This window comes from Molossus molossus, unplaced genomic scaffold (genome assembly GCF_014108415.1).
Source record: "Molossus molossus isolate mMolMol1 unplaced genomic scaffold, mMolMol1.p scaffold_m16_p_12, whole genome shotgun sequence".
NCBI classification, from domain to species: domain Eukaryota; kingdom Metazoa; phylum Chordata; class Mammalia; order Chiroptera; family Molossidae; genus Molossus; species Molossus molossus.
Genome location: NW_023425347.1, coordinates 34,008,047 through 34,034,679, shown reverse-complemented (window position 1 = coordinate 34,034,679; position 26,633 = coordinate 34,008,047). Strand labels below are relative to the sequence as shown.

The following is a 26,633-nucleotide window of genomic DNA, read 5'->3' as shown; positions in this document are numbered from 1 at the left end:
TCATCTAATAGCCTTATTTTTATTTGTATTTTTAATTTTTGGAATTATTACAGATATCCTCTTTTTCCCTATTGACTCCCTCCTACCCACACCCGCCACCTTCGTGCCTTCCCTAGCCTAATGTCTATGTCTATTGGTTGTTCACATATGCATGTAAGTTGTTTGGTTTATCACTTCCCAACTCCCAATCCCCATTCCTCTGAAGTTTCTCAGTCTGTTCCCTACTTGCATGATTCTGGATATATTTTGGTCAACAGCTTGTTTTGTTCCACACAAATAGCCATTTTTTATATTCTTCTCATTACTACTACTAGTAGTAGTATTACACTTTACATTTCCTTTGTTATTTATTTATGAAATGGTAATACACGCTTTCTTTACAGAGTTCAAAAGAAAGAGTATATAATGAAAAGCTTGTGACTTATTTACCCTGATCCCACCCACTACTTCTGAGTAGGAACTGACATTAGAAGCTTCTTTAAGGGCTCCCATAGATATGCAATGTGTACATATGTATGATTGCACACAATAATTACATTTTTTCTAGTAAACACATTATGCAAACTTGTGTACTCATTTTTTCACTTTTCAATTGTTGTATATTGATAAAAATAGAGCTGAACTTTCCATGTAATTACTGGCTGCATAGTATTCCAGTATATGCATATGTTGAATTTATATTACCAATTTATGTAGGTAAATATATATGTAATTTTCAATCTTTTGTCATTTAAAGTGATAACTCAATGGATTTTTATAAGTATATTTATTTTAACATGTATATTTCCTAAAGTAAACATGCTATAACAAAGCGTACATGCATTTATTTTATGTGACGTGGGCTAGGCATTGATATATTTTAGTAGGCATTTACTATGTTTAAAACTTATGTAAATAAAATTGAAAAGAATATACACCCCTAAGCAAGCCAGAGCATGTATCCACATTCTATAATTTCTTTAAAGGAAGACTTTTCTTCTTAAACAGGGTGCCAACGCCTTTCACAATACCACCAACAAGTCTATCACACAGTGCTGAAGTGATCGTGGTGACAGCTGGCTCTAGGATTCTTTCAAACCAGGAGGCTTTATTGTTTTCAGTGGTAGAAATCATATTTTTCAAGTGACTGATTTCATTATTCAGTGCTTCAGCTTGTTTTGTAAATCCATCTTTAAGCATATCTTCTTGAACCTTAAAAAAAATGAGGAGTGAAGTAAAACATTTTAAATTCTCATTTTTTTCAAGATGTACATTGTGTATTTAAGAACATAAATACTTGAACTCTTTTCTTTCACTCTTAAAATTGTTCTCTCTTATCCAATCAAGGGAAATTTTGCAACAAGGAATATATTCTGTCCTGGATGTAAACACTGAAAAAAAGCAGAGTGTACCGTCCTACAAATATTCACACACCAACAGGTTTTGCTAGGATGGGAAACCTGGCCTGGGGAAAAATGTAATATGTTCACTCATGATACCTGTTGAGAGGTACTTGGTCTGCTGGCACTAACTATGAGTCCCCCTTGGAATAATGTGGTCAACCAAAATGTACAAATAATGGGAACTTATACATTGTTCTAGACCTCTCTCATTAACGTGTACAGATGGCCGATCGGGAATCCTTCCTTTGCCACAAGATAACGTGGGTAGCCTATCCATGCCCGGGAGCAATGAAGAAAATGTAACAGATGTCGTTTCCATGCATTTTGAAGTCTGGACATTTCTGATGGTTTACTGTCAGCACAGATGTACCTCAGGGCCTCTGGGTGGTCGTAGGGTTCCTGCCAATAGGCAGTGATCTGGGTACAGCATACCAGGTGGTATGGCACATAATATTACATGTGTTTCAAATAGCTGTTTAACCAGGCCACAGAAGATCATTTTTAAATACCCCAGAATAACACTTTAAACCCTATTTATATTCTCCAAGTATTCAGAGTTGAGATGCTTTTCCTGACCACTCCAGAATGTATGTACAGAATCGATTTCAAAAACATTTTTACAAAGAAGGAGAAGACTGAAAATTTTAATAAAACAGAAGCAGTAAATGGCAATGGTGCTTCCTTCCAAGACCAAGGCCATGGCCAGACTTACCTTCAGTTTATGCTGCAACATCATATTCTGCTCTTTTATATAGTTCTCTCTGTCTCTCTCCAGCTTCTCCTGCAGTTGAAGCATATTTTCCTCAAGACTCCTCTTCTGCGCCTCCATCTGCTGCTGCTGCTCCTGCAGTTTCTGTCTCATCAGCTCCTGTTCCTTCTCAGCTGCCTCCTTCCTGGCCCGCTCCTCTGCCCCAGGGAGGTTTGAGAGAGGGAAGGAAATCAAGTGAGGACTAGTCTCTACCATCCTGAGCTCAGACACTAAACCAGACTGGATGTGGAAGTAGGAAGACTCAGAATCCCCCCCTTGTCCACACCCTGACTGCTAGATGCACCCTGATTGTTTACAGATTTAGCAGAGTATGTCCCACAGAAGAAGAAAAAGTTCCTTGTTTCAGGAAGGGTTTGTTCTCACACCCGCTGTCCATTGTGAGCGTAGCCCTGACCCATACCTGCCATGGCCTTCTCCTGGTCCGTGAGCGCTTTGTCTGCCTGCAGGATGGATTTCTCTATTGGTGCCTGAGACTGCAGGAAGCTCTGGAGGACCTCATTGGCCTGAGGAAACAAGAAGAACAAAGAACTTCAATGTCCACTGGAAGAATAGTGCTACAAAAACAATAGATAAGATTTTTTTCTGCACAATTAAAACTCTATCATTGCTCCACACACAGTGCCCAAGCTACCTAGGGTGACCAGAGGCTCTGTGTACCCCCTTGCAGAAATGGGATTTTGGTGGATGAACAAAATGTAACCTTGTGATATGCATTCTTGCAACCTGACCTGCTTAGGATCAGAGTGTGTGTGTGGACAGATAGGTTTGCCTGGAGGGCAGGAAGACTGCCCTGTTTGGAACTGAATGTTTTGTTTGCATGTGAATAGATAAGGTTTGCATGTCAAAGGGTTGGAAGACCACCCGGAGAGGATAATGGGCATTGAAGTGTCCTGAGGGGTCCCCTCCCCCCCCAGTAAGACAGCAGGGGGTTGAGATTTTCTAAAGATCAGGGACTTTAGGTGCAAGTCTCAGGACAGCTGCTGAAAGCAGCTCACTGCTCCATATCAGAGTGGAAGCTCCTGCAGCTTCGAAGGGACATGCAGGGGAACTGCCCAGGGTTCCCTATGGAGGGTACGTTGGATTCTTACCTGTGGTTCAAGGTAGGGTGAATTTTTAGGGTGCACAAGGATTTAGGGTGTAATCTTCCCACCTCGACCCTTCTTTTAGGTGACGAATTTACAACATTGCAGCTGCTGACTAAGGAAATCAGTCCCAGTGCAGTGGCTCCAATCTCCCCTTAGGAGGAGACTCCGGAACCGACTGCCCCCACATCATCAGCAAAGGAGAAAAATTCTCCTCCCCCTCCTCCACCTTTTGTAGATTTCTCAGCCTCTCCACACCCAGCAATGGAGGGCTGTCTTGAAGAGGCCAGGGAAGCCGGAGACTTTGGAGCTTTCATAGCTATAACATGGCCATGTCAACAACCTGTATATGAATGTTTGCCCTATCAGGTTTTTTAAGAATTCAGGCAAAGCATAATGGAAAATGGTTTGCAGAGTTCCTTTACTATAGGAATGTTAGAGGGAATAGCTGGTAGCTATCAGATGACTCCCTGGGATTGGATGGCGCTCATAAAAACATGTGGAAGTTTGAATATAAGGAGGGCGCCACACAGCAGGCAATGAAAATCTTGTAACAGGGATTCCTATTGGGCAAGACATGTTACTGTTAACTTTAACTTCCATATTACTGCCCCCAGCCTCTTATTGTTTAACCTCGCCCCAAGCCCCTTATTCCAGGAAACCAAAGCTTATCGCTCTGGCCAGGTGGACCAATATCCTGATACCCCCACCCCAAACCTAAACAGCAGCTTGATGAGAAGAACAATTGTCGGAAAGACCCCAGCCCCAACCAATCAAGGAGGACCACAACTCCTCGGTGGGCAACCACCCAGCCCAGCCCTAAGTTTAAAATCCCTTAGTCTGTACAAACCGACAGCTGAGCTCTACTTGGAGACAGCCCGGCAGGTATTTCCCTCAATAAACCTGCACTTCCTGGTAACTCAGCTGCATCTCGTTCTTATAGTTACTAGGAAAGGAAACTATTTAGATCTCCGAGTACAGGTAAGGCAAGATGCTAGATTGTTTCGTCAGGCCTCAGATTTAGCTACTAAAGCTTGGCAAAGAGTTCCGGAGTCTGGAGGAAGCACAGGCTTTTTTGCTACAGTTAGGCAAGAAGCACAGGTATCTTATGTGTCATTCATTAATGGGTTGCAAGCAGCAGTAAGTAGACAGGTAGATAATGCAGAAGCAGTTGATATATATTATTACAGTTAAAGAATGCTAATGCATTGTCAGGCTGTACTCGCTCCTTTGAAGGAAAAACCCTCAAAGATTGGGGAATATATAAAAGCATGTCAAAATGTAGGGACAGAAACGCATCGGTCCAGAGCATTAGCTGCAGCTCTTGGGATGTTGCAAATTAAAAAATTCAATCAAGGACAACAAGGGTCCAAATTATGTTTTAATTATGGCAATCCAGGACATTTTCAGAAGGAATGTAAAACAAGGAAATGTCGGAAACAGTAGCATTCCTACTAAGCCTTGTCCTCCATGTGGCAAAGGGCTACATTGGGCCAATCAGTGTAAGTCTAAATTTGACAAAAGTGGAGATCCCTGTCAGGAAATGGGAGGAGGGGCACAAGATCTTGTGCCCAGACAGCTCCCTGGGTCCCTTAGCCTCAGGCTTTTCTCAGTCAATCAAGAGTAAGGTTGGAGACCTCGGAGCCTCCACAGCAGGATGGGTGGCCTGGATATTATCACCACCACACAATTAACCCTTAGGGCGTCTTATGTTATATATTTCGCTCCTACAGCAGTTTATGGCTCCTTGCCAGAGGGAAAGGTAGGTTTAGTGATTGGAATATCTAGTTCAACAGTAAAGGAATACAAGTGATGCCAGGGGTAATTGACTCAGATTTTGGGAAAAGGTAGGTTTAGTGATTGGAATATCTAGTTCAACAATAAAGAAAATACAAGTGATACCAGGGGTAATTGACTCAGATTTTGAAGGAGAAATTAAGATAACGCTTAAGACAGTGGGCTTTTATGTGTTAACACCGGAACCCGAATAGCTCAACTCCTTTTGTTAACATACTGGTCCCTGAAGCCACCTCCACAGTACAAGGGAATGCAGGGTTTGGGAGCACTGGTCAGTGTGATGTTTCCTGGACGGCTGCTATTAACACCAAAAAGCCCTTGCTCTCCATTAATATGCAAGGGCAACTATTTTTAGGATTAGTGGACACAGGGGCAGACATTTCTATTATAACAACTAGGGAATGGCCTAAGAAATGGCCAAAAGCCCCAGTACCCCTGCTGGTAACAAGTGTGGGAGGAACTCAAGCTCCTCCATGAAGTACTCACTCCCTTTCCTATGTAGGTCCAAATAGACAAAAGGATGGATTCAACCTTATTGTCATGAAGTCTCCCCTAAATTTGTGGGGAAGGGATCTTCTCTCTCAATGGGGAATAATTTTTCAAACCCAGCCTTTTGGCTTGGGGTCACTGGTAAAATTCCCCTCCTTTCACTGGACTGGAAAACAGCTGAGCTGGAATGGGTTGATCAGTGGCCCTTGAAAGGTGAAAAATTATTACAAGCAAACAAATTAGTGAAAGAACAATTAGAAGCAGGTCACATAGAACCTCAGTCAGTCCCTGGAACACTCCCATTTTTGTTATTTCTAAAAAAGGTGTAAATGGATATTACTACATGATTTGAGAGCAATCAATGCTATTATGGAACCCATGGGAGCACTATAACCTGGGCTCCCCAGTCCTACAATGATTCCTGAAAACTGGCACGTAATTGTTACAGACCTTAAGGATTGGTTTTTCACTATCCCTTAGGTCCTTACAGAAAGAGAGAAATTCACTTTTTCTGTTCCCTCCATTAACAATATAGTAAACCAATGCAACGATTTCAATGGAAGGTACTACCCCAAGAAATGATAAATAGTCCAACAATTTGTCAATACTATGTCCAGCATGCTATTGATCCAGTAAGGAAACTATTTCCTGCCATTTATCTATACCATTATATGGATGATTTTTTGTTAGCTGCCTCTACCCCAAAAGAATTGAATCAGGCCTATGTAATGCCTCAGGAGACTCTAAAGGAGGCAGGATTACAAATTGCTCCAGACAAGGTACAGCAACTGGAACCTTGGCAATACTTAGGGTGAATATTAGGAACAAGAACTATTTGCCCCCAGAAACTTACCATTCCAGTAAAAGTGACAACTTTAAATGAATTACAAAAAGTACTGGGAACCATCAATTGACTTCAACCTATGTTTGATATCACTACTCAACAATTAACTTATTTATTTAATACTCTCAAAGGTGATCCAGCACTAAATTCACCTAGCACTCCATCTATAGAGGCACAGCAGGAACTTAATGTAATAACTACTCAAATACAAACCCGACAAGCTCATCGTTGGTCATTAAAGAACCCTATTTGGCTATTTGTATATCCAACTGTGCCATACGCTACAGCATTAATAGGACAATTAACACCTGAAGTAAAATATCTTGAATAGATCGTTCTCCCAACTACCCCATCTAAAGCAATAACTCCATTTGTCAAACAGTTAGCAGATCTAATAGTCAAAGGCAGAAAAAGAACACAAGAGCTGACAGGATATGACCCTCAGATTCTACATTTGTCTCTTACTCAGAAACAATTTACCACTTTGATTTCCCAGACAATAGACTTTCAAATAGCTCTAGCAGATTTTATTGGGGAAATTAATTACTCTCTTCCAGCAAAAAAAAAAAAAAAATTCTTACAAAGTGTTCCTCAATTACACCTTAACTTGGTGCAAAAAAATCAGTAATACCCCATTACCTGGGGCTAGAACTGTGTTCATTGATGGATCAGGTAAATCTCACAAAGCAGGTGTAGCCTGGAAAGAAAATGAGGAATGGAAAAATATTCCTTGAGCCTGGGTCAACTCAGCCTGCTGAATTATGGGCTGCAGTATTAGCTCTTCAGTAATTTACAGAAGAGCCCTTAAATATAATTAGTGATTCACAATATGTAGTTAAAGTGTTACAAAGAATAGAACAAGCCTTTCTTAAGCCGTTACCTGAACAACATCTATTAACCTTATTCTTATCTCTCCAAACTTTAACAGACCAATGTCATCGTCCTATTTTTATAACCTACATTTGATCTCATTCCACTCTCCCCTGACCTTTAACCCAAGGAAATCAACAGGCCGAAGCCATCGTAGCAATGGCAACTCTGGCATTGAAGCAGGTGCAGTGTTCACATGCCTTTTTTCACCAAATTATTCGCTCGAGCACTCATGAAAACCTTTCATTTGGCCCTCTCACAAGCTCAAGATATTATTAAGGCTTGCCCAGATTGGCAACTTTCGGGAGGGACTCCAACATCATCAGGAGTCAATCCTTGGGGTTTAACCCCTAATGCCTTATGGCAAACAGATGTAACACATATTCCATTATTTGGTTGATTTCAGCGGGTACATGTTACAATAGATACTCATTCCAATGTTCTATATGCAACCGCCACTACCGGGGAAAAAGCCAAAGACATTAAGTGTCACTGGCTGTCCTGTTTTACACATATAGGGATGCCACTGGACATTAAAAGAGATAAGGGGCCAGTCTATACATCTCAAAGCATTAAATTATTTCTCCAACATTGGAGCATTAGACATAAAACTGGCATCTCCTATAACCCTACAGGACAAGCTATTGTTGAACGTGTTCATGCTACTTAAAATTATTAATTACAAAACAAAAAAAGGGGAAGTATGGGTGAACCCTTTGTAAATCAACTTTCTCTGGCAATCTATATCCTTAATTTTTTAAATTGAGGTCACTTTGGCACTAGTGCTGCTGTGCGACATTTTAACAAAAAGTTTCTGCCACAAGACCCAAACCTTTAGTCCAGTACAGAGAATCACAGCAAGGGCCTGAATGGCAAAGTCCTGCAGAGTTATTGGCTTGAGGGCATGGGTATGCTTGTGTTTTGTCTCCTACAGGTCCCAAGTGGCTGGCGGCTCAATGGAAAAGTCCTTACCATGAACAGGAAAAACCTACCTTTCAACTCAATTCATCAGATGGCAGAGCTGACCTTGGACACTAATCGTAAAACTGACACTGGGTCTTGGGGCCCCTCTCAAACCCTTCCTGGGGTTACCTATGGAAGCCTTAAGCAGTTGCAACAATGTTCTGAGGAAATACTAACTAGAGTGAGGGCTTCTCTTACCCCAGAGAACACTTTTTTGGCTTACTTATCTGTAATCTCCACACAATCTAAGGTAGGTATTTTATGCTGCTTGCTTACATTATTGAGCCCTGCAGCAGTAGAACAACACTCATATTGTACTCATATTATGGACCCCCCTTTATTCTGCCCTGTCACTTGGTGGGATTCAGAGGCCTCCTTATCTAGCAATGACACTTGCTGGACAGGAGGAACTTGGCTTCCCCCAGATGGGCCACTACAAGAGAATGAAGATTGGTTCCAGGCCAATGCCACTGTTTTATTTTTATCGAAGCAACCACCCATTTGTTTGTCCATCCATGAAACCCCTGGTTGTGTTCCCATACAATTACAATGGCATTTGTACTATAAGCTGGCCACAGCAGGCCAGACTGCTAACTTTACCTTTATCACAGACGTTGAGGTTAAAGCACAGAATGTCTCTCAAAATTCCAAACCCCTTGTGTCTATCCCCACCTGCGCTACATTTCAAGGAACCAACCTTGAGTCCCTGGCCCCTTATTGGAAGCCTTGCCCTTCACAGGATGATCCACAGCTAGCCCTAATTTGAGTCTTAATATTGAGAATTGGGGTCCTCAAGAATGTTTGTCCAGTAATCATCATGAGTTAAACTTTTTCACATCCTCCAGAGTCTCAATTTCATAGACCAATGGAGGTCTCTCAAGAGTTCTAGGGCTAGCTATAAAAATCATACTGGACCCTGGCACACAGGAATTTGGAGACTGGGTTTGCTTTCCTTTATAAGATATATATCTCATGGAAATTATACCCATTGTAACAATTTTATTATGACATTGACTGCCAATCATACTGATTTGGTAATGTTTTGCACCTCTCACCAATATATGTTCTTGGCTGCTTCTTTTTTAACTATCTCTGAAAGTAATAATATATTTAACATTTCTGTTAGTCAACCTTACTATCTAAGCTACATTACTCATGAAAATATTACTGTGTTTAATATCACTAGCATTATTCCCATGTGCTGTAGAGCAGAAGTATGGATATCAGTAAACCTTACTTGACCATAGGAAGGTGAATCTGGCCTAGCACAATTAGCCAAAGCATTTGGACCCCCCCATAAAAGGAGGTTTATTGGGTGGCTAATAGCGTTCGTCATTTCAACTATAGTCATTGCTGCTACTGAGCAGTTTCAGTTACTGCCTTGACAGAATCAGTACAAACAGCACATACAGTGGCTGAAGTAATGACCAATGTTACAAAGATATGACTTCCCAGATGGAACTTGATCAAGAAATTCTGACCCAATTAAATGACTCAGAGGCAGCTGTACTATGGCTGGGAGAATGTGAAAAGGCCTTAGCCACTCGCTCTACGTTACACTGTTATTGGGAATTTAGTCATAGTATGTGTGTAACTGCATTGCCTTGGAATGCCACCTCCCACAATTGAACAGTAGTCAAGCAACACTTGCAAGGAACTTCTGCTGGCAACCTTGGAGGGCAAGTAGCTAATCTAAAAAAGGCTCTGGCCCTGGCCGGTTTGGCTCAGCGGTTAGAGCGTCGGCCTGCGGTCTTGAGAGACCCGGGTTCGGTTCCCGCTAAGGGCGCGTACCTCGGTTGCAGTTTGTCCCCGGCCCTGGTCGGTTGTGCGGGTGGCAGCCACTCGATGTGTTCCTTTCACATCGATGTTTCTCTCTCTCTCTCTGTTCCTCTCTCTCCCTCCCACTCTACCTGAACAAAAAATGGAAAAATGTCCTCGGGTGAGGATAAAAAAATAAAAAAATAAAAAAATAAAAAAGGCTCTGGAAACACAGCAGATATACAACAACTTGATCAATAAAACGTTTTAAAGGCAATCTCAGATAATGTCCAATGGCTCAATCCAAAACATTGGTCTGACAGTTTCAATCTTAGAATCTGGATTTTTACTGCTATTAGTTGTTTTCTTGTTTGTGTTAGCCTCATAGTACTCCGGGGACTCTACCGAATGGTGTCCTCTATGCAGAAAACTGAAAAGCAAGTGATGACACTTCTGACCACTGCAGCCATGGTGTGTCCTCAATTACAAGAAAACAAAAAGGGGAGAGATGTAGGGATTGGGGTTTGGTGGATGAACAAATGTAACCTTGTGATATGCATACTCGGGACCTGGCCAGCCTAGGCTCAAAGCGGTGTGTGGACAGATAGGTTTGGCTGGAGGGCAGGAAGACCACCCCTTTTGGAACTGAATGTTTTGTTTGCATGTGACTAGATAAGGTTTGAATGTCAAAGGGTTGGAAACCGACCTCCAAAAGAGTAATGGGCATTGAAGCCCAGGCGAGAATGGAATTGTTATTTTTTATATCCTTTGATATTTCTTCACTGTAAAAAGTGAAAGACAGGGCTTGGCTATATGGTCAGCAGAGAGCCATCTTAAGAAAATAATTACCTAAATCAACATGTAACCTGGGGAACCACCCTGCAAATAAATTGGGCTGCATCCAGAGATTTGGAGCATTTTCTCTCTTGCGATGCTCCCCCTTCACTCATACAAGCATATGCTTGTAGTTCACTGCATTGCACGACCCCAGGCAGGCCAAGAGAGATGGCACCCCCTGCCTGCTGTCTTTCTCCATCTCTCTCCCAGTACTACTTCCTTCTGCCCACTCTAGAGCCCAGCCAGTGAGAACCATGTTCAATTCCACAAACCCACAGCCTCTGCTAATTTTTTATATTAGCAGGGTGAAATGTCTCCAGTTAGAGCTGCTGCTCTCCTCTGCCACCTGCTGGCTGTAACTCTAGGCAAGTCATTGTAACCCACCTCCACCTCTCAGTTCACATGTGCAAAATGTTGACAAAAGTGTAGATGCTTCTAAATGCTACTTGAAGGACTAAGTTAAAAGCCTAGCGAAAAAGCTTAATATTATGCCTTAACAATAACAGTTTGATATATATTAGTTGCACTATAATCATTATTATTTTAATGTTATTAAAATAGGTGCCTAGGTGTCATCACCACCTAGGCAGCCATTTTTTTCAGGTTTATAAGTATTCTTACCCTCTGTGCAATTGTCTAAGGGTTTGACTTCCTTTTCTCTTTTGATCAGCCTTGAACACAAAGACTCTGACCTTAACTTGTATATTGTCTGCCTTTGGCATGCTGACCTTCATATTGTTGGATGGAAAAATTATTTCTCTTCTTTCACTTACAGATTTCAGAAATCCATATTAATTTTTGAGAATGAATATTTTTACTTTCTTCAGGAAGAAAGATCAAATAATGGGCCTCAAACATTTAAACAGCCATAATATCCCCATGCTCTCATATTACCCACAACTGGTGCTGTGCTCTCAGATGTTCAGGGGCCCCTCTTGACTTTCATCTGTAGGATCCCCATGCTCCCCTCATTCCTCACCTTCACTCCTTTCCTGGGCACTTGGAAGTAGTCCTCTTCAATCTTTTTCTTTGTTTCCATGTAGAGCTTATGCCCACCAGGAACAGAGAACATTCCTGCTGAAATACCTTCCTGTAGGGCCACTGAAAGCTGATCCAGTTTAGCCTGGCAGTATTTAACAGATGCCTCTTCATTCTGCTTCAAGAACCCATCCTTCTCACCCTGTATGATTTCCTGCAAAGGAAGTACAAAGAAATATCACCAGGAGAAACAGAGGGGATAAAACTTCCAAGAATTGGGTCAAAGGAAGGCTAACTCTGGTCCTCATGAGAAAGCATTCTGTTGGAGAAGGACATGGAATGAAAGAGGAATTACGAGACTTGATTTACGCACAACCCTGAAAATTCCATGTAAGGCAGGGGAAAGCTTCTAACCCCACTGTGTCTCAGCTTCTTTATCAAAAATATGGTGGTTGCATGACTTTATCTCTATGGTTTTTTGCAGCTGTGATTTTCAGTTATTCTACCTTCAATGACACAATGATTCAACAAGGAGCCATAAGAGTTCAAAATAGCCTGGAATGAGGGTCTGGCTAAGAGAAATTGATTTGCTGGAAATGGGAGAGTTCTCAAAAAAAGTGACTACCCCAGAAACAACATTAGGGTGATCTAGGATGGCTTGAATTCAATAGAAGTATTCACTTCAGAAATATATCTATACTGATTATGCATCACAAATTTTTAAAAAAATGTTTGGATAAAGTAGCTGAGGTTTAGGAGGGGAGGGAAAAAAATCAGTCTTTTAAAACTTTATGCTTCATAAGAATGCAAACTACTGATCCATGAGTGAAAGGAGTCATTGGGTCAAAAATGCTTGTCTAGGCTTCATTCTTCAAGGGAAGGGTCACAAAGGGTAAATAAGTACTAAGACAAAGTACCACAAGATTCTTCTGGAACATCTGGTTGTCATCCTTGAAGGAGTTCTGCATGAAGATGGCAATGGCTTCTCTCTCGCAGGCTGCATGCAGGTCCAGCAGCTCCTGGAGTGAGTCTGTGGGGAAGCTCACTCGCTGGGCCATCTGCTCAGTGTAGTGATCGGCCGCCTTCTGCACGGCTGCTGAGTTCTCAAGCTCAGCCAGAGCTGTCACTGCGTTCTCCAAACAAGGCACAGCCCCACTCTTGATGGTGTCCACATAAGTCACCACTAGAGTCCTCAGCCCTAATAAGCCAGGAAAGGGATAAATATCAAATTATCACCCAATGGGATCCAAAATTCTGAGACTACAATTTTCAATCTCTCTCTCTCTCTCTCTTCCACACACACACACACACACACACACACACACACACAAACTACTTCCTTCTACTATTGTTAGAGCATGCAGTTAGTTAGATAATAACAAGAAAGGAGGGAGGGAATTGAATCCAACATCTGATTAAGTCTCATTAAGTAGGGGAAAAAAAGCTCTTCAGTCTCCCTAGGGAGTCTACCCAACTGATGCTGCTGGGAGAAAATGGTGCAGAGGGAATTCCTTTACTAAGTACATGAGCAGTAGAAGCCAGATGATGAAGAGGAACTATGAGGCATGCGCAGTAGGAACCAAAATAGCAACCATGAAAGCAGAAAGGCACAAGCCTGGGAAAAGATTAAATAGGGGAAGGGCACACGCCCCTAAAAGACAAAAGGAGAGTGGATAGTTTGAAAGAAAGCCTGCTCTTTTCCAAACACAAGGATATATAAGGAAGTCAATGCCCTCTAGCCTGCCTGCTCTCTGTCTCCCTGAGGGTGTACTGTCACTTTTAGCTTTAATAAACCTTGTCACTATCACCTAAAACTCCTCCTACATGAGGGTCCCTGAAATTCTTTCACAGGACACTGCAGAAGAACATATTTCCTCTGGTAACACATGTCCCATTGACTCAATTTTTATGATTCTTCAGACCACAAGGCTAAAAAAATTCAATGTCTACATTTATCTAACATACTAACGGATATCTACAAAACATAATTTGCAATTAAACCTATTAGAAGCAAATTGTTTACATAGGTAGAGAGAATAGGCAGGGTAAATATGATTATATTTATTCCTAATTCTGAAGCTTCCAGGAAATTTTCAGAGCTTTATAGGCTAATATTCATTATTAACTTGCTCTAAACTCCCAAAATATGCTTTGTATTCTTCTTGAAAGTCACATTCATTATAAAGGACTGACTTTGAAGAAATAGCATATTCTGTTTTTAGACCTGGTTAGTGATTTACTCCCCGTAAATTTTTTTATATGTATGGATGCTGCAGATTTTACTGATGAAGGTTGTACTTTTGGAGAGGAATTTATAAACTCCTAAAGTGTGATAGCATATACTTATCTTCATGGAGTATGAATATCTGTAGACCCATAATTCTACATAGACTCAAACAGAAATCCTTGAGAACACATCATGTAATATGTTCAACAAATGTTAGGCCCCACAGAATGTGAAATGGAGACTCACGTTTCCCAGTGACAGGGATTCCCTCTCTGAGGGTCTTAGTCCTCGCCTGGGTGAAGATGTAAGAACAGAACATCTTTGTTTGTTCCAGGAATTTAGGATCCATTTGGTGTTTTGCAACCGTCTCAATATGGGCTAGGAGATCTTTGTCAGTTGTTGGTCGGTCAAAGACAAAACACTTCCTTTTTGGAAAAAAATGTCGGATACACTCTCTGGGAAGATTGGATATTTGGACTTTGGGACTCCTGCCTGGAGAATTAAAAACAAACCAACAAACAAAAACAGATATTACTGTAGGAACAGTCTGAGGACAAGAGACCTAAATATTTTTATGACAAAGACTTTTGTATCTTTGCCATACTCTCTATCTGTATCACTTCTGTTAATAACTCCTTGAGCATAGACATCCAAATGCTTCTTTGATATCAAATTTATCAAAGAGAAAACTCTAGGGAAAATTTTTCAAAGTGATCAAATATGGTAAAAACAAACAAACAAAGGAAAGCACCTTATTGCTGTTATCAGTCCTGAAAATGATGGAGCATTGTCTATAGTGTCTATATTGATTACTGAGTGCATGACTAGCAGAAAAATAAGTCAAATGTAAATATCTGATTTTTTTGATCCCATGTGAAAATAAAGTTGTGGACCAAACTGAAGAGCCACAAGCAAGGTTTAATGAAACAGTGTCAGAAATAACACCCAGATAATTTAAGGAAAATTGTTTACATACTAAAAATGATGTGTACAGCATTAACTTTTTGTTAACAAAAACCTCTGAAAACTGAAGAGTAAATGTAATTAAAACATAATTTTAAGATGTCACCACTAATCTCTAAACTCTTCAGGTAAAAAGCTATATTTCATTTGATAGTTTGCTCTTCTGTCTAGCCAATTTCTCACTGTTTTGAAAAAGCTTAAATAGAAACATGAAGACAGGAATGAATGGAGCAGAATTAATATTCTTTTCAAGGTTTCATCAGATACATACATGCCCATGCAAATGTAATCCATTCAAATAATTTATTATTTTGAAATTATAACATGGATAAATATGCAGGAATTGAAAATAAGCTATGATATAATAGAAAGAATTAATATTGTTAAAATGTCCATTTTTCCCAAAGCAATCTATAGATTCAATGCAATTCCTGTCAAAATACCAGATGTTTTTTGCAGCGCTAGAATAAATAATCCAAAAACTTATCTGAAGCCATAAAAGACCCCAAATAGCCACAGAAATACTGAGAAAGAAGAACAAAATTGGAGGTATCATGCTAACTGATATCAAACTATATTACAATGCTGTGATAATCAAAACAGCATGGTGCTGGAATAAAAACAGACATATAGATCAATGGAACACAACAGAGAGCCCAAATATAAACATTTATAATTATGATCAATTAATATATGGCAATGGTGACAAAACACATACAACTAGGTAAAGACAGTCTATTCAATAAATGGTATTAGGAATATTGGACAAATACATGCAAAAAATCAAACTATACCCCCTTCTTACACCATATAGAAAAATAAACTCAAAGTGGATTAAAGACTGAAATGTAAGACTCAAAACCATATAACTCCTAGAAGAAAACATAGGCAGTAAAATCTCAGACATATCTCATAGCACTTCGTTATATATATATAAAAATAAATTCTCTGGCAAGAGAAACAAAAAAAAAAACAATAATAAGCTAATGTGACTACATCAAACTAAAAAGTTTTTGCACAGCAAAGGAAACCATCAACAACACAAAAAGACAACCTCGTGAATGGAGAACGTATTCTCCAATGACACATCTGATAAGGGGTTAATATCCAAATTTTATAAAGAACTTATATTACTCAACAAAGAAACAAACAATCTGATTAAAAAGTGAGCAGAGGACCTGAACAGAAACTTCTCCAAAGAGGACTGCAGATGGCCATTCTATAGATGGCCAAGACACGTATGAATGATTGCTCAACATCACTAACCATCAGATGATTGCAACTTAAAACCACAATGAGATATCACCTCTTACCTGTCTGAATGGCTCCCTTCAATAAATCAACAAACACCAGTGTTGGTGAGGATGTGAAGAAAAGGGAACCATTACTGTTGGTAGGAATGCAGATTTGTACATCTACTATGGAAAATAGTGGAGGTTCCACAAAAAATTAAAAATGGAACTACCTTATGACCCAGTGACTTCACTTCTCAATATATATCTGAAGACATCCAAAATGCTAATATGAAAGAATATATGCCCCGTATGTTCATTGCAACATTGTTTACAATAGCCAAGATATAGAAGTAACCCAAGTGTCCAACAATGGACAAGTACATAAAGAAAATGTGGTACAAATATACAATGGAATATTACTTGGCCATAAAATGGAATGAAATCTTACAATTTGCTACAGCATGGACGGAACTAGAGGGTGCTATTCTCAGTGAAATAAGTTAGACAGAGAAAGACAAATATCATAAGGTTTCACTTATATGTGGAATCTAAAAAACAAAATTGAAACAGACTAACAGATACAGAGAACAAACATGGCTGCAGGAGGAGAAAGGTCTTGGAGGACTGGGTGAAAAAGGCGAAGGAAATAGCAAACACACATTGGCAGTTTCAAAATAGTCACAGGGATGTAAAGTACAGCATAGGGAATATAGTTAATAATATTGTAGCAACTATGTATGGTGCCAGGTGGGTACTTGAAATATAGGGTGGATCACTGTGTGAAGTAAGTGATACCTAACGATTATGCTTGAAAATAATACAAAATAATATTGAATGAAAACTATAATTGAAAAATAAAATTATTTTAAAAAGAAAATAACAATGATATAAAAATTAAAATATGTATTTTGATAATTTTCAAAAATATCACAAGTGCGTATTGAAAAAACAAAATACACTTCGGGTTTATTACAGCATAGTCATTTTATAGAAAACATATGTATAAAGACATAAGAAAGTTATATGCCTATTTTAGAAGAATAATGTCTAATTAATTATGTGAAAGACATTTTTTTCATTAGAGAGGCCTTTCATTGTAATTTTATGCATAACAAATATTTGATCAATTGTTTCACTCAACACTGATTAGCAGAAGCTAAAATAATAAACATCAATGTTTGGTCTTTAGAAGGCTTTAGCACTACTACGTTCTAAGTTACAATTGGATGTGAGTAATTTTACTCTACTTCAGGGTCTAGTTTCTTTTATTCCTGTTTTGTTTTGGTTTTTTTTGTTTTTGTTTTCTTTTTAAGGAGAGAAGAAAAGAGAGATAGAAACATCAATGTGAGAGTGAAACATCCATTGGTTGCCTCCTGCACTCCTTCTACTGGGGATCGAGCCCATACCAAGAACCTCTCAGACCATGGTACAACACTCAATGAACTGAGCCACACCAAGCAGGCTAGTTTTCTTAAGCAAAGTAAACTCCAGTTCATAGGGCTATCAACCCATCTCCCAGCCACCATTTCTACAGTCTTCATGTAGTCTAAAGTGCAAATGCAACTCCAGAGATGATGGTTAGTACCTCCCACCCTGTATTGTAACATCACTGCCCACCATGCTCTGGTACCTGGAATTAGTTTCAAGGCATTATCCAGGTATTCATCTTCTGTGATGGAGTGATCATTTAACTTCAGCTCCAGGGTGAAATCCCGTACAGCCCAGATAAAGTCTGGAAAGAAGCTCACAAACTCTGAGGAATCGTCTACTCCATCTGGTGGAGGGGAGGACTTGGCCCTGATGAGTTCTGTCAGCTCTGTCACATACCTAGGACTTTGTTAAGGAAAAGGCATTTCCTAACCACAGTTCCAACATTTTTATAATAGAAAAAGTATTATAAATACTCTCTTTTGCTCTGGTTTCTTTTAGTCTAGCAAAGACAACTAAGTGGGAGAGAAGGAGAAACTGACTGAATCTCCATTCCCACAGACCCCATGACCCCTGGTGGTTCAGCTCCTGGAAGGATACTGCAGCTGCTCCAGGGCCTGGTGGTTGATGGTGCCCATGCTGTTGTAGACAAACATGCTGCTCAGGAGCACGGCCAGGGCAAAGATCCACGAGTCATTCTTAGGGTCGCCCTAGGAAGCACATTAGGGCAAGATGTTTAGGAGTTTACTCTGTAGAAATTCATTCAGACACTAAGTCTATCAGTCTTTCCTTTTTATTTCAGCTAATGTACTCACCATGCAAAGAGTACAATTGAAGATGGGAGTAAATATACATATGTGCTTTGACAATTACAAAGATATTTCTTGTGACGGCAATTTTTTTGTATATAAAGGATTCTGTTATCACAGGGCTTTCCTTTTATTCAGTTGGATGAAATAAAATAAAATACAGAAAAACTTAGTGCCATACCTGGTGTACAGTTAAGTTCAATGAAGGATGTTAGCACATGTTCATTCTACACATATTTGTTGGTCGTGAGCTATATAAAAATACCATAGTTAACATAACTGGGGATATTTTTAGGAAATATTTATGGGAAGCTACTGACAATTTCCACTGTTGTTAAATATAGAAAGCAGTTTAAAATGACAGATATTACTTTCAAGATGGCTATTTCAAAGCCATCACAAAAATCTATAGCAATGAATGCAAAAAAGATAAAAATATCTATAAGAGGCTTACATCTTAATAATGTATATAAACATTGATACCTATAGCTATGATATTAAATTAAAATGTGCAAGGTCCATCATAGAAGACCAGAGCTCTGAAAGTTAGAAAATTGTTTATAAAATGAAGTCTTCCTCAACATCTTTACTGAAAATTAAAGACTTGGTAGAATGTAAACTTGAAGAAATGAAGGTTATCCTGCAGGTAGAAAGACCCACAGAAGCAAAAGCAGACATGGTAGAATACAAGGGTCTTTTCAATAAAAGTAGAGTTGTTTGATCTGGTTGCAACAGAGAGTAGGCCAAGAAGTTAGGCAGGACAGTGAGCCTAGTGCAACCAGATGAAAGACCTTAAAGGCTGGATTAATGTGTTTGTATAACATACAGCAGGGTCTAAATATGACATAATACAGATTCTTTTCTTTTATAAACAGTGTCTGAAGTTGTTCCCTAACAGCTAAAGTAAAAAATTTCTAGAAATCTTAATAATAAACTTTTGGAGGAAAATGCTGATTCTCCCATTTATGTTCCCAAATCCCAATTTAAAAAAAAATAATTACAGTAAAAAGTGGCACTATGACATACAATATGTTATTTAGACAGCAAGACTGCTGCACTGTTTAATATACAAAAACAAACACAAACATTCTAACTCATCTTTGGGTGGAAATATAGAGTTGTAGCACTTTCCAAATAAGTCTCAAACTAAAGAAGAAAAGTAGACATCATTCATTTTATCCACTAATAGAAAACTAAAATATCACTAATAGAAAACTAAAATATCAAAAACCCATCTTAAAATGTTGTTGTTGGACAAACAGGTGTTTTTATAGAATCCGTGCATTCAGAGACGTCTCAGCGTCTTCCAGATCGCTCTGTGAGTACTTGATGAACTTCACCATAGGACTGCAGACTCATTGAGGGCAGGACTTTTATATTGGTCACTAGTATCTACAGAACTAATTTAGAGACCTGGGAATATGGAGCGCAGAAATTATTTATTACATTGTATCAAATATTCACCCAGTTGCCAAGAAATAAAAAAATAGAAAAAACTACTCAATAGACCAGGACACCTTACCTAGAAGTAAGATACAAACAAACAAAAATCTGCCTGTTATATAGTTGGATTTTAAGATTTCACAAATAAACCAAGCAGTTACATTAAAGAGTTCATTATGAAAATATCCAGATTAAAAACAATTTATCTGTGAGTCTCCTTACCTTTTCCACATCGCCCAGACCTTCGGTGTCCAGAAGGACCAGAGTGTGATCAGTGTTTAAGGGGTGAGGCACACACCACATCCAGATGCCCTTGGTTTCAGACTGCACTGTAGAGCCCAGAGGGAAACCTGTAATGGGAGGGGAGACTTAACACAGTGACAACAGACCATCGAAGCAGCCAAGGGGCTACAAAGTCAGACTTATTGGAATGTAAGTACCGCAGAATATAAGATGGTGCTTTGTCTATTTTGGAAGAAACCTTTACGTTGTGTGTCATCTATTTCAAGAAGGAGATTGATGTTAACTGTGAGATTGATACCCAGCATGGGCCCAAAACGAAGGTGAAGGCATCCGTGAACCAGACATAATGAATGTCACTGAATACCATAACAAGCGCATTTTAAAGAATGGTCAAGCCCAAGCTGGATAGAAGTGGATAGAAGAGAGACATGTAAAGAAAAAGTTAAGATAATATTTTTCCAGGCAAAGTGAGTTTAAAAAATGGCAGAGAATGGGGGAGGTTAGTAGGCACAATAAGATAGAAATTCACAAAATTTTTTAAACCTGATGATAGATATTTAAACATCTTTATACGTTGATGCAAATATTAGAAAAAGCAAAACACATTATGAGAGAGGAGACCTAATTCCAAGATCCCAGTGCTTGCGCCGGTAAAATGAGGTAGGCATCTGCGCAGTAGGAAGAGAGATTTTCCTTAACAGTAGTAAAACAATGAAAATGATAACAAACTATATTAAGGTACTAATTTATTAGTGAGAATTAGAATTACAAGGTTGGTTTATTGAGCGGAGTTTAGTTCTCTCTTCATGTAACCAGGGAAGAAAACTAATAAGCTGTGATATGTTAGAGTAAAAAAAATGGCCCCTGCCTGAGACAACACTCACCATGGTTCTGTCCTGCAAGTTGATTCATCAAGTAGGATTTGCCTGTACGATACATTCCTACAATGGCCACGACCACCACAGGCTGAGAAATCTGGTCAAGAATCTGTAGAGCTTCCTGATTCACTGACAGCTGCCCATTGCTGTTTCCCACCAGACAAATGGGGGCCATCATGTTGGGTCTAGATGCCATGGCAACCTGCTAACCTAGAACATCCCAGTAGAAATAAGATTTGAGTGTTAGTCTCTGATACAGAGTTATACAAAATACCCATCATCTTAGGACAGTGTGAGTGTTCTGCTTTGTTTCTGGCACAGTAGGAATGGGCTAAGGTTCTGTCACAGAATCTTATCCCATTCTTACTGTGCCAGAGAGGGCCAGTGTTGCCAGTGCTGTAAGGATCTGAGATCAAATGTCATTGCCAGCACTAGGCCACCACATCTTATAATTTAGCAGAGTGGCTCTAATCAAGGCAAGGGTCATCACTGAGAAGCAATTCTATCACCTCATGTGAACATCTCCCCAAACCTAACACTTAACCAGCTGCTAAGGGGACAGTGAGGCTGATGCTGAGGAAGGACCTGGGACCAGGATGACCTGGAGACACAGTCATAAATTAATTGTTAAACCACAGATTTCATGCATCTCTTCTGTCTTGTGGTCCCTGTTGTTGAGAACAGCTATTGAACTAGTGATGAATATGACTAGTATTCATCAAAATCTGATTTTTTGTGCCATTCGACCCAGTGATCTCACATCTATGAATATATCCTAAGAATCCCAAAATTCAGAAAGAATATTTGCACCCCTATGTTCATAGCAGTGCAATTCACAATAGCAAAGATCTGTAAACAGCCCATGCGCCCAACAGTAGATGAGTGGATAAAAAAGCTGTGGTATGTCTGGCTGGCTTGGCTCAGTGGTTGAACATCAACCCATATACCAAGAGGTTGCCAGTTTGATTCTCAGGGCACATGCCCAGGTTGTGGGCCAAATGCCGAGTGGGGGGGGGGGCATGCAGGATGAGACCAATTGATGTTCTCTCATGGATGTTTCTATTTCTCTCTTCCTCTCCCTTTATTTCTCTCTAAAATAAATAAAGAAGAAAAAAGTTTTACATAGAAAGACGTGGCACATTTACACATTAGAATACTATGCAGCTCTAAAAATAGAAAGATCTCTTACCCCTTGAGACAGCCTGGAGGGACCCGGACAGTACTGTGCTAAGTGAAATAAGCCAGTCAGAGAAAGACAACTATCACATGATCTCATTTATATGTGGAATCTAATGAACTAAGTAATCCGATGAATAAAATACGACAAGAGGCATGGAAACATGGAACAGACTGATGAATCTCAGAGGCAAGGGGAGGGGAAGTGGGAAGAGATTAACCAAGGAACTTATATGCATGTGTTGCCCAGGGACACAGACTATAGGGTGATCAAGGCCCAGGGCAAGGTAGGAACCCAGGAGGAGTAGGACAGGGGGCAATAAAGAAAAAAAAAAATTTTAAATATCAAAGTTTTTAAATTGACAATTTGGTTTGACATATGACAGACCAATGGAATGTAGCCTCTATGGCACCATTTATGGTGTTGAAGGGGCTGAAGGAGTTTGGGGTTCCAGAAGGGAAACAGCTTTTAATTTTTCTCCTTTGTTAGAGTATTCAAAATCCTTCTGGCCACAAAATTTAACAATCATCCCTTGTTCAGAGAAACTACATCACAAGATATTTAGTTTCTCAAAATTAAGTATGCATCAAAATTTAAAAATAGATGTGTGTAATAAGCCAGTGAAAGGTATATATTAATAAAATAGTCAAAATAAATAATAAGAAGATCTCCCAATTTCTGCACCCTCCATGTACTGTTAAAAATATCGATGTGAGTCCTGGCTGGTTTGGCTCAGCAGTTAGAGTGTCAGCCTGTGGTCCAGAGAGACCCGGGTTCAGGAGATTTTATATATATATATATATATATATATATATATATATATGAAAATGTCAAGTGATTCTGCATAATTCCTGGACATGTCTGACACAGGACTTTGTTAGGAAGTAGAAAGCACTACTCATATTCCAGGGAATGCTGTGCTGGTACTTCCCAATTTTCAGAACATACCAAGAATGAAGCTGAACCAGGAGGTGTCCTAAGAAAGTTTGGACCTGAGCAGTGATTTATAGGCTAGTCCAGGAGACAGCATGTTCATTCCCAACTTTTAAGGATAAAACTGGGAGCTAAAGGTGAGGCCATAATCTTTATGCAGCCAATTTGTGTCTGGCTTCACTTTTCTTTCTTTCTCTCCCTCCCTCCTTCCCTCTCTTCCTCTCTCTCTCTCTCTCTCTCTCTCTCTCTCTCTCTCTCTCTTTCTTTCTTCTTTCTTTCTTTCTTTTCTTTCTTTCTTTTTTATTTATTTTTTATGCAATAAATAAAGGCAAGCCAGAGCTCTCTGAGCCAAGTCTGCTCTTGATTTAAAAAAATTAAATTTAAAATTAATTTTTTTCATTGTGTGGAGGTAAATTTAATGTGGAATCAGAATTGAGAATCATAAGTCCATCCTAATGGACAATATAATGAGGAAGATTGATCTCATGGATGAAGAAACTGCCTCCAGGGCCCCATCCCATCCCATTACACAGCCAGGAGCACACCCTAAACTGTCATCTCTGCATGTACCCATCTTGTCCCCACCCCACTTGCTGCTATCTTGGTCATGTGACATGTTGCGAGGCTGTCACCTCACAGCGACCACTGTTCCCAATGGAGAAGCTGAGCTTTCTGAGAACTAAAGGCAGCAATGGACCCCTGCAGTCCAGCCTACAGGGCTACAGGGGCCCTCGCCTCTCTATTCCTCAGAGTCCAAATTGAGAGGTTTAAGCTCAAGACCAGGTTGCATGCAAAAGAAAGTTGAGTTAGCATTTCTGCCGGACAGCTCCGCGGGTCCCTGAGTCCAAGAACAAGCTCCCAGTTGTTTCCACTCCTCCTTGCTCCCCTTCCTCCTCCCGCTTTTCTGTTGCAAGTTTATAGAAGTTTGAAAAAAAGCTAAGGAATTTTTCTCATTTTTATGAGGAAATAGCAAAACAACTGAACCCAGAACCAAAAACAATTGATATTATTTGTTTGGTAGGGACCACACATTTGGAAACTGCAGGATAAAAACCTGGCTTAGACTTTATAGTTATTTTTAACAGTTGAGTGAAATATGTGAGAATAAATCATTTCATCTAAATACCGCTTTCTAGACTCTGCAATTACTAAATACGAGTAATACAACAACATGATGCTTTAACGTTTAAATTGTACATTGAGGGTCATCTTTTCTCAGTGTTACTGTAAAGGACAAACACATGACCTTGCCCCCTGGATTTTAAGGGAATGGCAAGAACTATCTGCTAATAGATAACCACTGCATTGTATAGCTAACCTTTGCTTTTTGTACACAGAAACTGATTGTTCCCTCAGGCATAACAGCTAACTGCAAACACTGCTTCTGTACATGCTTGCTTGCTCCCATACCCTTAATCCAAATTCCTTAACAGGGGCTAAGACAACTATATAAGCAACCCTCCCCCTGAGCTCAGGGCTGCTCCCTCCTCTGTGTAGGATGGGACAGTCACCGCATGGCTCATAAAGCTCTCTTAATTTGAACCCAGTTCGGAGTCTGAATCTGGTCTGTCTCCTTGGTCTCCAACATTACCAGTGTCCAAAGGGGGAATGCCTGAGGTGGGAGGAGGGAGATGGAGGAAGCCACTCCACCAGCGCTTCTGTGGGAGCCCAGGTTCGGATCCCCGGTCCCAGAAAGGACTTCAGCCCCTTCAAGGAAGTGATGTAGGATGTACTCCTCCTTCTCCCACGTAGGGCTCTTTGTGGGTACCCAAGAGGGAGCAGCCCAGGGACAAGGCGTGCCCGCTGTCGCCTTGCAGCAGTCTGGGATCCAGAGACACTGAGCTTCCAGCACTGAGCCCCGCGGGCCGCACCTCCTCGGGCCCCACCAGCTGCCAGCTGCCTCCTGCGCTGCCAGTGCCGAGCCTGGGGGGCCTCCGTGAGGGATGCGCGCTGGAGCCCGCGCTGTTATTGGTGATGGTAGTTAAGGAACGTGTGCAGGGAAGTCCGAGGCTATGAGCGAACTTACGTGTCTCCGCCGCTGCAGACAGGCGACAAGTTCTCAGCAGCCCTCGCTGGCTTCTCTCGCGCTCCTCTTGCGCTCCACACTGTTCTTTATAGAAGCTGAAAGGGGATGTTACCGGCAAGCAGTGCTGAGTGGGGTTGGGAAGAAACGAAACCGAAAGGACACAGCCTTTTCTAGGAAGTTAACTGTTGGTCTTTCATTCCTTTCCTCTCCACTTAAAGGGATGAAACGGGCCAGGGAAGGGAGAGAGTCGTGTTTCTTCCAGCCCAGTTTCGCAATCCCAGGCTGGACCCTTCTCCTCAGCGGGCTTGTGTCCCCTGACCCCACAGTGAACACAGAGCAGCAGGCTGACTGTGAGCCAGTAACAGCAGGCTGACCTAGGTCTGCAGTCTGTCTCTCAGGGGTAATAAGGGTTTTTGCTGGTTTTAGGGTTTTTGCTGGGTTTTGTTTGTTTTTTGTTTTGTTTTGTTTTTTATCTTCACCCGAGGACATTTTCCCCCATTTTTTATTCAGGTAGAGTGGGAGAGAGAGAGAAGAACAGAGAGTGAGAGAGAAACATCGACATGAAAGGGACACATCGAGTGGCTGCCACCCGCACGACCAACCAGGGCCGGGGACAAACTGCAACGTATGTGCCCTTAGCGGGAACCGAACCCGGGTGTCTCGGGACCGCAGGCCTAATCAGCTGAGCCAAATCAGCCAGAGCTGTTTGTTTGTTTGTTTGTTTGTTTGTTTAATTTTATGCTTAGACTCCCTTTTCATTCCTGGTATTTTATTTATTTATTTATTTATTTATTACTCTTCTTAACTTATGCTTCTTCATTATCAGTAACTGTGCGTAAAACTTCTATTTTTCTGGTCAAGAGATAATCACTAGTATTTTGTAGCATATTCTTCCACTTACATTTTTAGGGGTGGCTATGTGGGGGATTATAAGAGTCCTGAGTTTACATTTTGAATATTTCTTTAAATAAAATAAAATAAGATATAAATACAAACTCAAAAGTGAGCATTCAAAATGAACAAAGACATCATAACCATCAACACATTTGTATTTTTATTTTTATTTATTTTTTAATTAAATTATTTATTTTTGGTACAGATGGTTCTTCTTTTTCCCCCATTGACACCCTCCTCCCCATCCTGCCCACCTTAGTCATTTGTTACACTTATTGCCTTCTGGATGGATGTAGGTAGTTGTGTTACTGGAACAATTTTGAGTTCATTTCATTGCCTATTTTCCTCTGCCTAGAATATTTTAAATTGGTTTAAAAGACATTAAAGCGTTCATTTCACTAATATGTTTGTTGAAATTGGCTTTTTGACAACATCCTAAAACAAAGTAGCAATAGCTAGAAGTTAGATTCATTTTTTATAGACCCAACTTGTTCCAAGAAAGCTGTTACATTGAATACAATATCATAAAATAAAATTTGAAAATTGAAATTTTCTCATTTAATATGTGATGTAATAATACAATCATATTCTTATGGTGTATTTGTCCT

The 26,633-nt window shown here is 40.1% G+C and overlaps 1 protein-coding gene across 1 annotated transcript; it reads right to left on the bottom strand.

Annotated features, from left to right (window-relative positions):
- Positions 1 to 817: 817 nt before the first annotated feature.
- Positions 818 to 25,254, bottom strand: LOC118626271 (guanylate-binding protein 6-like). The gene is made up of 11 exons (XM_036255692.1): positions 25,132 to 25,254; positions 21,002 to 21,205; positions 20,097 to 20,224; positions 18,223 to 18,332; positions 17,825 to 18,021; positions 14,243 to 14,488; positions 12,687 to 12,967; positions 11,771 to 11,983; positions 2,552 to 2,654; positions 2,095 to 2,288; positions 818 to 1,191 (listed from the first exon to the last, which is right to left on the bottom strand). Exons 2-11 carry the CDS (start codon positions 21,189 to 21,191, stop codon positions 949 to 951), a joined length of 1,905 nt encoding a protein of 634 aa, XP_036111585.1. The 5' UTR covers positions 21,192 to 21,205; positions 25,132 to 25,254; the 3' UTR covers positions 818 to 948.
- Positions 25,255 to 26,633: the final 1,379 nt, after the last annotated feature.